This window comes from Salvelinus alpinus, chromosome 1, assembly GCF_045679555.1.
Source record: "Salvelinus alpinus chromosome 1, SLU_Salpinus.1, whole genome shotgun sequence".
Classification (NCBI taxonomy): domain Eukaryota; kingdom Metazoa; phylum Chordata; class Actinopteri; order Salmoniformes; family Salmonidae; genus Salvelinus; species Salvelinus alpinus.
The window spans coordinates 101,632,078-101,645,189 of NC_092086.1; the positions used below are offsets into that span (position 1 = coordinate 101,632,078).

Here is a 13,112-nt window from a genome sequence, read left to right on the forward strand (position 1 = left end):
AGATCCTCAGACCCCTTGTGAGACCATATGCTGACACATTCACATTTGTGGCCTGCTGGAGGTCATTTTGCAGGGCTCTGGCAGTGCTCCTCCTTGCACAAAGGCGGAGGTAGCGGTCCTGCTGCTGGGTTGTTGCCCTCCTACGGCTTCCTCCACGTCTCCTGATGTACTGGCCTGTCTCCTGGTAGCGCCTCCATGCTCTGGACACTACGCTGACAGACACAGCAAACCTTCTTGCCACAGCTCGCATTGATGTGCCATCCTGGATGAGCTGCACTACCTGAGCCACTTGTGTGGGTTGTAGACTCCGTCTCATGCTACCACTAGAGTGAAAGCACCGCCAGCATTCAAAAGTGACCAAAACATCAGCCAGGAAGCATAGGAACTGAGAAGTGGTCTGTGGTCACCACCTGCAGAACCACTCCTTTATTGGGGGTGTCTTGCTAATTGCCTATAATTTCAACCTTTTGTCTATTCCATTTGCACAACAGCATGTGAAATTTATTGTCAATCAGTGTTGCTTCCTAAGTGGACAGTTTGATTTCACAGAAGTGTGATTGACTTGGAGTTACATTGTGTTGTTTAAGTGTTCCCTTTATTTTTTTGAGCAGTGTATATATTATTAAATATATTTATTTTCAAATTGGTCTGGGGCCTCCTAGTGGCCAGGGGCTCTAATAAGCGACCGCTTAAATCGCTTATGTCTGGGGGCCTTGACTGCAGGACAAAAATCTAACCAGGCTGGTGAAAGCCTTTATGGCAATGTGGATTAGATGGACAGATGTAGGCTGCCACTGTCTGAGGCAGCTTTTGTTGTTTCATTAATCCAGCCAAATGTCTTTGTAACATGGCTTCATGCATGATTCAAATGCTGTACGTCTACCATGAAATAGCCTATATATCTGGTGAGGCTAGATTGCACTGATGTATGGTTTCTAAATGTTTGTATAGTATTGTAAACCATTGTGCTGAGCTGAGAGATCAAGAGCCTGATGATATCACAGATGGTCACATGGGATAGACAGAGCATTAAAGCAGACAGAAACCATCTCAGAAGTAAAACAATTAATGTTAACAGTGATAGAATAGATTTGCATTGAAGAAAATATGAAAAATAGACAGAAGGGCAGACCACTGTCTATTTCTAGCTTATACAGTAGTGTTGCTATTTTTGCGCATACCTATGGGGTGCAGCCTTTAGGAGAAATTGAATTCGCAGAAATGTAGTGTGCTTTTGCGTATATGCTATTGCTGTCTACCTATTAGAGAAGTGTGATCAGTCACGTTTGTGTTGTAAACAGTGTTTACCTGTTGTAATTGTTGTCAAATATTACAATAAACACAAGACTATAATTCAATTGCACATTTAGCCTACAAAATGTTTATTCATGATTGGGAGTATGCAGAAATATTTGGTCACGGGGGAGGAATGACGTCACCATTTCAACTCGCGTAACACTCAGAGTGAGCTATCTTCCGAGCAAAGCGATAGGCACTTGAATAGTCCAACTTTTAATGTATTCAGCCTGAACCTAGCCAGCATAGCCTATCCAGGCGGGCTATTTGTTGACACTAGCTATTCCTTTTCTGTTTGTCGATTCTATTATAATATATTTATACCGACTGACAATTTAGTCAACTCTGTAACGTTAGGCTGTCGAACAGAATATTACTGTGAGTCCCAACTTTTAAAGGGTAAGTGTGCAGTGTGTTCATACATTATTTACAAAGTTGATGCTAGACTGAATTGTTAGCTTGCTAGCTGTTCCTATCTTTCGCTAACGAGCAAGCGTGGTTGAATGATACAAATGTATCGGAGTAAAAATAAAATATGTTGCCGTTGAACGTTGTGCACTAATTGTAGCAATTATATACATACATCTATTGCTACAGGCCAACGTTACTGTAACCACCTGAAAATAACTTCAAACCGTGCCATGGGACTCGAAATGGATACTTTGTATCAGCCTATACGTTCTGTCCCATAGTTTGTTTTTATTCATTAGGTGCTGGGTAGGCTATTGCGCGGATGAGTGCAAGACACGTTTATATTGCAAATGGTTAATATTACACAGTTACACATGCATAATAACAAGGGCCAACTCTCAAATAAGTTACCATGAAATCAGAGAAAAGTGTTACATTTGTACATGTTGCCTCTCCCTGTTGCACTTTAGAGACTAACTTAATTTTCAGCAGTTAGACTTATTAAAAGTATAAGATGTGTAACTCATTTTTTTTGTTTCAGAGGCTCACCTGGACAAGTGGGAAACTGTATGGACCAGGCCTAAGATGAAGAGCTTTAAAGCAAAGTTTAGGAAGAGCGATGTAAGAACATGCATTACTTTACAATGGGGTTTTGCGGTGGTGGGTGTATGTTCTTGCCTGACAGAATGTTTTCATTCATTCATCGATCCGTATGGCTCTGTGACTGTCATAGCAATGAAGCCCTCTGCCATAAAGTTATTTCAGTAACAGCCTCCATGGGTAGTTGCTCCATAGTTGTGACTGAATCATTTGGGAGTGACTTTTCCAGACTGTGTTTCCTAAAGATCCTACAGGGAGTGACTAACTTCCACTGAGTGTGACTCATCAGTAGTCACAGTTAAATAGTTGCCTACTTAAATAAAGTTTAAATAAAAAATTAAAACAGAGACTATAATCAGACGGCATCAGTGCCAGAGAGGAAGTGTGGCTATGAAGGGGGTGATTTAAACACTTTAAATTGGGTACATCCGTCATCTTGGATGAGTACGTACCTAATCTGGAAGCTGGGGATAAACCAAAAGTCAGGCAACTAGAGTTTGTTTTCTTTGAACACATTACATTTCATAAATCAATGTACATTTCAGAACTGTTCCAATGTTATTGACAGATGGATTTTTGAGGCAGAATACCTTCACTGAAATATGTAGGAGTTGAAGATTCCTTCTGAGTCACTGGAATACTTAGAGTTTTCAAGATGCCCAAAGCAGTTTTGGGGTGTGATTGTCTATTGGAAAAGTACTCTGTGTTTAGTACTATTAATGTGCCTATATGACATACGGAAGATAAGACATACGTAGATTATAAACCTATAAACCTTTATTAGCTTGTAATGATAAAAGTGAGAGACTATATGCAAATATTATTTCCACAAATAACAGGGTATTGTATCTGATGCTGTTGTTTTAAAACATAACCATTGCTTATGGCTGACTAATGTATTTTAACAGTGGGAGTTGCAACCCGTGGGTGTTTTTCACATTTAGGTTGCTTAGGAACAGTCCGTCTGTATCTCTGTAACCATCTACTTTGATAGTTCACACCCACATAACCACTTCTCACACTTGCTTTGCTATTAAAAAAAATCATTTTCTGTCCACAAGTTTGGCTACAGTTTACTGTTTCCACTGGTGGCCTTAGTGTTAGTAGATAGAAAATGACCTAAACTGTGATCCGATAGTCTACTCTCATTCTCCCCGGCAAAACATGTCATTGGCGGTTGTGGAAGAGTCTTGGACTGAATACATTAAAACGCACTTTCCAAAGTGTTCATTCATGAAAAAAACATTTGAAGACCTGCCTTTTAATAATGGATTTATTATGTTTTGGTTGAATTCTGGTTTTGCATAGAATTCACCCCATCATATGAATTTACTAGTTTTGAGAAGTGGCTCATTAGAGGTTTTCAAGTTGAGCTATTGGCCCTTACATATTCTATGTGGCCTATAGATGGACAGCCTTAGTCAATACCATACCCAATGTGTCATTATGTCTATTGACTGAGAAAACCCTCCGCATATACTGTAGTAGTGGGATTACTGTGGATTACCTAGCTCCACAGACCACGTTCATTTTGCTTTCAGCAATACCACATAATGTGCTTTTTATAAAGAGCTCATCAAGAGCAATAGAAACAAAATATCCTGATTCTTTTAGGGCTATGTGTCAGCCTGACCTTGCAGTGGAATTCATTCCGGAGCCAGACATTCATTCTTTTCACAAACAAGGAGATCTGGAATGCCAGTATAAATAGTTTTATGAAGACAGCCATTTGCCAAATAGCCCTTGTAATATAATAGTTATTTTATCCAAGGACTACCACAATGTTAGTGTCAAATCAATGCTAAAAGTCTTTCAGGATCCCTTTAATCTACAACGATCTACCTGCAATAGGGATTCAAGTTAATGAGCAACTCAGCTGAGAATTTTTAATTTAATTTACATTTATTTTTTATTTCACCTTTATTTAACCAGGTAGGCTAGTTGAGAACAAGTTCTCATTTACAACTGTGACCTGGCCAAGATAAAGCAAAGCAGTGCGACACAAAACAACACAGAGTTACACATGGAATAAACAAACATACTTGATCAAGAATGATCAGGAATTAAGTGGAGTTGTGTCTACAGTAATTAAAAAGTCTTGCTCAGCGCTTCCAGTTGTGTCTTTATAGTACATACAGTACATCCTAGTCCCAGCTACCCTTCCCTCTGCACCTCCTCCCCGCCCCCCTGTTTCTCACGGCCCAAGTGCATCTTTTTATGTTTTGAAATAGGAGACAGACCAGACAGTAATCCTCTAAAGGCATGTCCTCACCTGACACCTCCAGTCTGTTACAGGTTAGCCTATGTTGCTGCAACTTTATCTTACTGGTTAGGCTAGATCCTGTTGCAACTGTTTCATACAGGTTAGACAGTGTTGCATTGACCTGAGGCTGTTATGAAACGCAAGCGCCTTCAAAACCCAAATTGGAACTGGATCATTTATTGTAGACATGTATTGACAGGGCCAGGTGGTGTAAATGTACTCTCCCAGTTTAGTATTAAACACATTTAATATTGCATGAAGGAAACTGTTATATCAGGAAGCAAGCCATGTCTAAAAAGAAGTTTCACCGGTAAAGAAAAAACAACAAAAAACAGTAGCAGGTGTCTTACAGTTCCTAGCTATACAGGGTCATACTAAAGGAGAAGAGCTCATGCATTTTTTTGTGTCTGTGATACATTGTTAGCATTTTAGTCTAAGCCTATTTGGCGACAGCAACAAAAGTGAGAGCCCTGTTTTTCTGTCTCAGTAAGTCCGTCTGTGGTTAATGGCCAAGCACATTCCCAGAAACCAGGTTATATCCAGGCTGCTCCATCCTAGGCACCAATCAGAAATCCATAGCTGCATCTTGACCACAGAGCCAATCAGGAGAGAACTTGAGACCTGGCCAAACTGCAGGTGACCAGTCATAGAATCTGTTAGTGGTTCAGCAAAAGGAATGAGACTGGCTGGGTGCATCAAGCCTTTTGAAGTACTACGATATTAGAGTCCTTGTAGAGCCCTATTCCTGTTCCAGCGAGCTCCCTTCTGGTCTGGCTAAGTTATCATGCACCACACACCTACACATTTCACAATATTCCTCATTTGAAATATTAGTGAAATATAAATCTTGGGAGTGTAGTCAAGGTCGTTCCATTAATTAATATGAGTATCGTGCTTTTCCATCTAGACTTACCCCCACACCAGGGTATCGCCAGTGTTTTATGTTTTTATGTTATTCTGAGCTCTAGTGTTATTGTGATTCCTAAAGACTTGTGGTGAGCAGTATCAACAACCTCTGCATCACTCAAGACTGTTGCTTTTTGAGGAGGTGTTAAAGTTCATAGTTAGCCATTGTTATGTAAATGACAGCTGAAAAGTACCCAGTGCCTTGCCTTGGCTCCAAGTCAGAGCAGGTTGTCGTCTTGGCCAGTGAGACACGGGTGCCGGTCCATGTAGATGGAAACAGAAAAGTCACTTAAAAACACCTTGGTAAATCGTCAGTGGAAATGTCCCATAGAGTGTTCTTACACTACCCTTCTCCTTCCCAGACAGACTCTTTAGCTTACTACCATACTCCTACAGTACAGTTTATACGTTACACTGCTCCCAGCTGCCTTGCATTGGCTGCTCAGAGGGATTAAGTAAGGCTTGTCCCAACACACTGCCCCCTCCAACCCTCTCCAGCCTCCAGACTGTGCCTAATTCATGTGTGTGGTGGATTATGCATCCTCGACTCACCAAACACAGCTGTCTGAATGGCTTAGAATGATCTCAGAGCAGACTGTTTCTTATCGCTGTCATCTCACTGAAAGGCCTCTTAATGGGGGACAATGACAGTAAACCAGTGTAGTAGGGCATTAATCTGGGCTGCCTGAAGGGGTGTGGGGGGATGGACCCTGGAGGCTTGTCTTAGGGGGGTCCCAGAGACAGCCCAAACACTGCCATTGAGTCTATTAAAAATAGGACCATGCGATTTCTTTATCTGTTGTTTACAGAAGCAGAGAGACAGTAGGGGAACTTCTGGTCAACAACAGATGGCTTGACTCTAATTGTAGGTTGAGCTGACTCTGACCTTGAGCATGGTATAGAATCACTCTGTGGATGTTGGAGATGTTTAGTGTGGCACTAATTCTGTCTCTGTTTGAGCACAATAATGAAAAAAAATGTGTTAATAAATCAAATGTTCCTTGCCTCCCTGGGCTCAGGCTGGTGTCGGTTACTTTATCGCCAGGAACGAGGTAATGGTACATGCCAATGATTACAGGTACTAGAGCAGAGGAAGAGAGAAATGTAAGCAGTGGGGAGCAGAGAAGTCAAGGAAGGCCTCACTTTAACGTTAACTTGGAGCATATTGTGTTACTGGATCCATGGCAAGTGAACTGAAAGAGTTCAGGTGAAAAGCTTGGCGTGAGATCAATGACAAGGTCATACTGCTCTCTGTAAAGATTTGGCAACCTTGTGTTCATTTGTTGTTCTCATAACATTCCTCAGTCATCTGATTTAGCTGGTATTTTGTCAGTTGCTCCTCCTACTGCATAGATTCAGGGTAAGAAGAAGAAGAAAATGCCTAACAGTAACCATGTTACATGTATGAATGTGTTTCTGTGAGTGAGAGGTGTTTTTTCCACAACCCCAATTTCTGAACAGGCATTCAGTCTTTTCAGAAATGTTTATTTATAGAACAGGCTATTTTTGTTAAAGGAAGTGTAGTACTCTGGCTATTTTTTATATATGCTTCAAAAGTGACAGTTAGGCCTCTGCTCTGGGACGTAAATGTAAGGAAACTCCTGCACAATGAACCTCACTCCACTAACTGCAATGGTTCAGAAAACCAACATCTTCACCAAGATCACATATGAGGGAAAACATGATGTTGTTCTTACTCTTCAACATAGATACATATGCCACGTTATGTCTGTGACTTTGTGTTGTTTGGCTCTGCTCTCTCTCTGACTCAGCGCTCCGTCCAACAACAGTCCCTTGTCTGTACTCTGCCTTGGCCTACTCAGCACCTTCACAATAAGTGAAGGCCATCTAGCCAAGCTCAGAGTCAGCTCTGTGGTGATGGGGAGGGAACAACTGGGGGACTTGAGGCAAAAGGAAATGTTGAAATTATAATATATAGCAGTTGTTTATATAGCAGCTGTTGATGCCATGGCAATACTGTATACAGTAGAGTGTGTTTGCATGATTTTAATACTCCACATGTTTATACGCTAAAGTTAATTTGACTAAATGTGCGGGTGTGCATTCAAGCACATTTTAGATGTTTAATACCCATGAGGTGATATATGGGAAAATGTATAATTATGTATGAAAAAATAACACTGTTGTGCTGTAGTATCTGAGAGTGGAAGTCTGTCTGAAACTTACCATATGGTCTTTGTTTAGCCATGATTTCTCTGTGGTTTCCAGTCCCTTATGTTGGTTAGAGTTTCAGTCATGTAAACGGCTCAAGTCTATTTGAGACTGCTTAAGCAGTTTCAGCTGTTATTTAGTAGAACGGAGGCATTGTTTGGGGACATTGTGCATATGCTTTGTATTAGGAAGTGCTTGAAATGAACATTTAATTGATTGTGTATCGTAAGGCTGTAGATACTATACTTGCCACACTTTCTACACAAACATGCATCGTTGTGGTGGTAGACAGACAATACCCATAGGGACACATTGGAATTGGTGTCAGAACTCGGGTCATCAGCTGTTCCTCCGATCATTGTTTTGTACAGTTTTCTTTGCTGAGACTGAGAGACATACGGCATTGCCTGTAGCAAGTTTTTGCTCCAGTATAAAACTTTACTCACATTTCAATTATGAAAAGCGTACTAGTCTACATACAATAAGGCATACACTAGATCATGGCTCTGGGGTTTCGGTTGTCTTTGGGGGTCCAGAGCAGAGAAAGAGAGAGTGACTTTTACAGTTGCTGTCTGTCTGCACTTACTGGTATCAGTATAAATCTAGGCTGATGATTTCACCAGCAGGCCATAGTGGAAGTCGTTCAGACCAGACCCCAGACCTGGATGCTACTGTAGTATAGTGAGAATACCAGAAGCAGCAGGTATGTCTTACAGTATGTTGCTCTTATTGTGTGGAGAAGTAATCATTGAAGAATTGGCACGGTCCAGTAAATCAAATCAAATTTTATTTGTCACATACACATGGTTAGCAGATGTTAATGCGAGTTTAGCGAAATGCTTGTGCTTCTAGTTCCGACAATGCAGTAATAACCAACGAGTAATCTAACCTAACAATTCACAACAACTACCTTATACACACAAGTGTAAAGGGATGAAGAATATGTACATAAAAATATATGAATGAGTGATGGTACAGAACGGCATAGGCGAGATGCAGTAGATGGTATCGAGTACAGTATATACATATGAGATGAGTAATGTAGGGTATGTAAACATTATATTAAGTGGCATTTTTTAAGTGGCTAGTGATACATTTTTTACATACATTTTTCCATTATTAAAGTGGCTGGAGTTGTCAGTATGTTGGCAGCAGCCACTCAATGTTGTGGTGGCTGTTTAACAGTCTGATGGCCTTGATATAGAAGCTGTTTTTCAGTCTCTCGGTCCCTGCTTTGATGCACCTGTACTGACCTCGCCTTCTGGATGATAGCGGGGTGAACAGGCAGTGCCTCGGGTGGTTGTTGTCCTTGATGATCTTTATGGCCTTCCTGTGATATCGGGTGGTGTAGGTGTCCTGAAGTGCAGATAGTTTGCCCCCGGTGATGCATTGTGCAGACCTCCCTACCCTTTGGAGAGCCTTTGTTGTGGGCGGAGCAGTTGCCGTACCAGGCGATGATACAGCCCGACAGGATGCTCTCGATTGTGCATCTGTAAAAGTTTGTGAGTGCTTTTGGTGACAAGCCAAATTTCTTCAGCCTCCTGAGTTTGAGACGCTTGAGACGCGCTTGAGACGCTTTGAGACGCTGCTGCGCCTTCTTCACAACGCTGTCTGTGTGGGTGGACCAATTCAGTTTGTCCGTGATGTGTACGCAGAGGAACTTAAAACTTACTACCCTCTCCACTACTGTCCCGTCGATGTGGATAAGGGGGTGCTCCCTCTGCTGTTTCCTGAAGTCCACGATCATCTCCTTTGTTATGTTGACATTGAGTGTAAGGTTATTTTCCTGACACCACACTCCGAGGGCCCTCACCTCCTCCCTGTAGGCTGTCTCGTCGTTGTTGGTAATCAAGCCTACCACCGTAGTGTCGTCTGCAAACTTGATGATTGAGTTGGAGGCGTGCATGGCCACGCAGTCGTGGGTGAAGAGGGAGTACAGGAGATGGCTCAGAACGCACCCTTGTGGGGCCCCAGTGTTGAGGATCAGCGGGGTGGAGATGTTGTTACCTACCCTCACAACCTGGGGGCGGCCCGTCAGGAAGTCCAGTACCCAGTTGCACAGGGCGGGGTCGAGAACCAGGGTCTCGAGCTTGATGACGAGTTTGGAGGGTACTATGGTGTTAAATGCTGAGCTGTAGTCGATGAACAGCATTCTCACATAGGTATTCCTCTTGTCCAGATGGGTTAGGGCAGTGTGCAGTGTGGTTGCGATTGCGTCGTCTGTGGACCTATTGGGGCGGTAAGCAAATTGGAGTGGGTCTAGGGTGTCAGGTAGAGTGGAGGTGATATGGTCCTTGACTAGTCTCTCAAAGCACTTCATGATGACGGAAGTGAGTGCTACGGGGCGGTAGTCGTTTAGCTCAGTTACCTTAGCTTTCTTGGGAACAGGAACAATGGTGGCCCTCTTGAAGCATGTGGGAACAGCAGACTGGGATAAGGATTGATTGAATATGTCCGTAAACATACCAGCCAGCTGGTCTACGCATGCTCTGAGGACGCGGGTGGGGATGCCGTCTGGGCCTGCAGCCTTGCGAGGGTTAACACGTTTAAATGTTTTACTCACGTCGGCTGCAGTGAAGGAGAGTCCGCAGGTTTTGGTAGCGGGCCGTGTCAGTGGCACTGTATTGTCCTCAAAGCGGGCAAAGAAGTTGTTTAGTCTGTCTGGGAGCAAGACATCCTGGTCCGCGACGGGGCTGATTTTCTTTTTGTAATCCGTGATTGACTGTAGACCCTGCCACATACCTCTTGTCTCTGAGCCGTTGAATTGCGACTCTACTTTGTCTCTCTACTGACGCTTAGCTTGTTTGATTGCCTTGCGGAGGGAATAGCTACACTTTTTGTATTCGGTCATGTTTCCGGTCACCTTGCCCTGATTAAAAGCAGTGGTTCGCGCTTTCAGATTCGCGCGGATGCTGCCATCAATCCACGGTTTCTGGTTTGGGAATGTTTTAATAGTCGCAGTGGGTACGACATCGCCGAAGCACTTGCTAATAAACTCGCTCACTGAATCAGCATATTCGTCAATGTTGTTGTTTGACGCAATGCGGAACATATCCCAGTCCACGTGATCGAAGCAATCTTGAAGCGTGGAATAAGATTGGTCGGACCAGCGTTGATCAGACCTGAGCGCGGGAGCTTCCTGTTTTAGTTTCTGTCTGTAGGCGGGGAGCATCAAAATGGAGTCGTGGTCAGCTTTTCCGAAAGGAGGGCGGGGGAGGGCCTTATATGCGTCGCGGAAGTTAGAATAACAAGGATCCAGGGTTTTACCATCCCTGGTAGCACAATCGATATGCTGATAGAATTTAGGGAGTCTTGTTTTCAGATTAGCCATGTTAAAATCCCCAGCTACAATGAATGCAGCCTCAGGATATGTGGTTTCCAGTTTACATAGAGTCAATTGAAGTTCGTTCAGGGCCATCGATGTGTCTGCTTGGGGGAGAATATATGCGGCTGTGATTATAATCGAGAAGAATTCTCTTGGTAGATAATGCGGTCGACATTTGATTGTGAGGAATTCTAAGTCAGGTGAACAGAAGGACTTGAGTTCCTGTGTGTTGTTATGATCACACCACGTCTCGTTAATCATAAGGCATACCCCACAGTCCCTCTTCTTACCAGAAAGATGCTTTTTTCTGTCGGCGCGATGCGTGAAGAAACCAGCTGGCTGTACCGACTCCGATAGCGTGTCTCGAGTGAGCCATGTTTCCGTGAAGCAAAGAACGTTACAGTCTCTTATGTCTCTCTGGAATGCTACCCTTGCTCGGATTTCGTCTACCTTGTTGTCAAGAGACTGGACATTGGCGAGTATTATGCTCGGGAGCGGTGCGCGATGTGCCCGTCTCCGGAGCCTGACCAGAAGACCGCTTCGTCTACCCCTTTTACGGCGTTGTTGTTTTGGTTCGCCGGCTGGGATCCGATCCATTGTCCTGGGTGGTGGGCAAAACAGAGTATAGTGAGAATACCAGAAGCCGGCTCAGTTACACAACCGTGAGCATTGGCTTGAGAACAAGTCTACATATTGGAAAAGTTGGGTGGAATGGCAATCCAGAACACGGACACCCCATATACTTTAGTATTGTGTAGAAAGTATATGCCTTGTTTCGCAGTATTTACAGGAATACTGATGTTGAAGGAACACACTTTCCATGGACTGCTTGATGTTGAGTTTGTCCCCCCCACAAGCTCCATGATCCCTCTCTCCCAGGTCACTGCCCTCTCCCTCTGTTATGGATTTCATCAATATGTAGAGCAGAAGAAAATCTATTGGGCTGCAGATTATGGCTTTAGTGTACTTTTGCCCTCAGGAAATTGCATCCGGGATAGAGCTTTGCAAGATGTCCTCATCTTTGTTGAGTGGAAAACAACAACAGTGCAATTGAAGCAGTTTCCAGAAATGCTGCATCTGCATTTCTCATGGTCAATCTCTGCTATCCAGGGAAAGCTGTGCTGCTAAACTGGTGTGACCCAGTGAGCATCATTTACAGTGTGTTTATGATGTTGGCCCAGTTGTTTGCTGTACTGTAATGTAAGTGGTACGTTATGTTTATTACATACTTGGCACAGCTAGCAGACCCAGGTGCTTGCATGACCTGTGGCTAAATAAGTCGGCCCTACAGTTTTTTTAGACAGACGGCACTAAGTCTTTTGATGCGTTATTGTTATTATGTAATTAACAACATTGATACGTTTTTTTGTTTTAGCCTCATACTCAGGTTACTGCTTGAGAGGATGTGGAAGTTTTCTGATGTAGACATTTCCTTTTTGATTTATAAAGTGGGTAAAACTAAACAAATAATTTGAGTGTAGCTGAAGGAATTACAACTTTGCGGGCCAGGTTTGTTTTTTCTTTTGGAGACATGGGGGCCTCAGAGGACAGGAAATGGACTCTAGGACAGATTTGGAATAACATTTGATGTGAACATTTACGTTCCCCTAATTAATGTCTTTTTTTTTTCTTCAGGCTTCTTAGCAAAATGATTATGATGATTTGTGATGCATTTGTATATATGTGTTGCATTCAAAACTTATTTTGATATTTGCTATGAGGATAAGCATTTAAAGTGATACAATCTGTCACCTAAATGTCTCCCATCCCAGAGACTAAATTGATAACCTGTTGGGGTTTTGACAGACACGTCCAGTGAGGTTTACAGTTCTCACATAAAGTAGTCCCTCTGGACACCGTACTGTAACCGGACTCACCAGGGATAGAGCTGTTTGTGGAAAACATGCTCGGATACATTACCGTAATACAATTTCAAAAATACTGTCAGGCTAATTTATGGCAAATTTAGTAGGGATGCATGATATATCGGTGAACATATCGGAATCGGCTGATATTAACAAAAAATGCCAACATCGGTATCGGCCAATGTCTAGTTTAACGCCGATATGCTAAACCGTTGTCAAAGCTGACGTGCATACCTATATAACTTAGGTACATGCCGTAATGACGCCACATAAA

The 13,112-nt window shown here is 42.8% G+C and overlaps 1 protein-coding gene across 1 annotated transcript in view; it reads left to right on the forward strand.

The window, feature by feature from the left end:
- Nucleotides 1-1,474: 1,474 nt before the first annotated feature.
- LOC139536953 (ankycorbin-like) overlaps nt 1,475-13,112 on the forward strand; it is an 85,602-nt gene continuing 73,964 nt past the window's right edge. The window contains exons 1-2 of the mRNA XM_071337720.1: nt 1,475-1,695; nt 2,249-2,328. Of these exons, the coding sequence (XP_071193821.1) occupies nt 2,293-2,328 (36 nt within the window). The 5' untranslated portion in view covers nt 1,475-1,695; nt 2,249-2,292. The remainder of the gene's footprint in view (nt 1,696-2,248; nt 2,329-13,112) is intronic.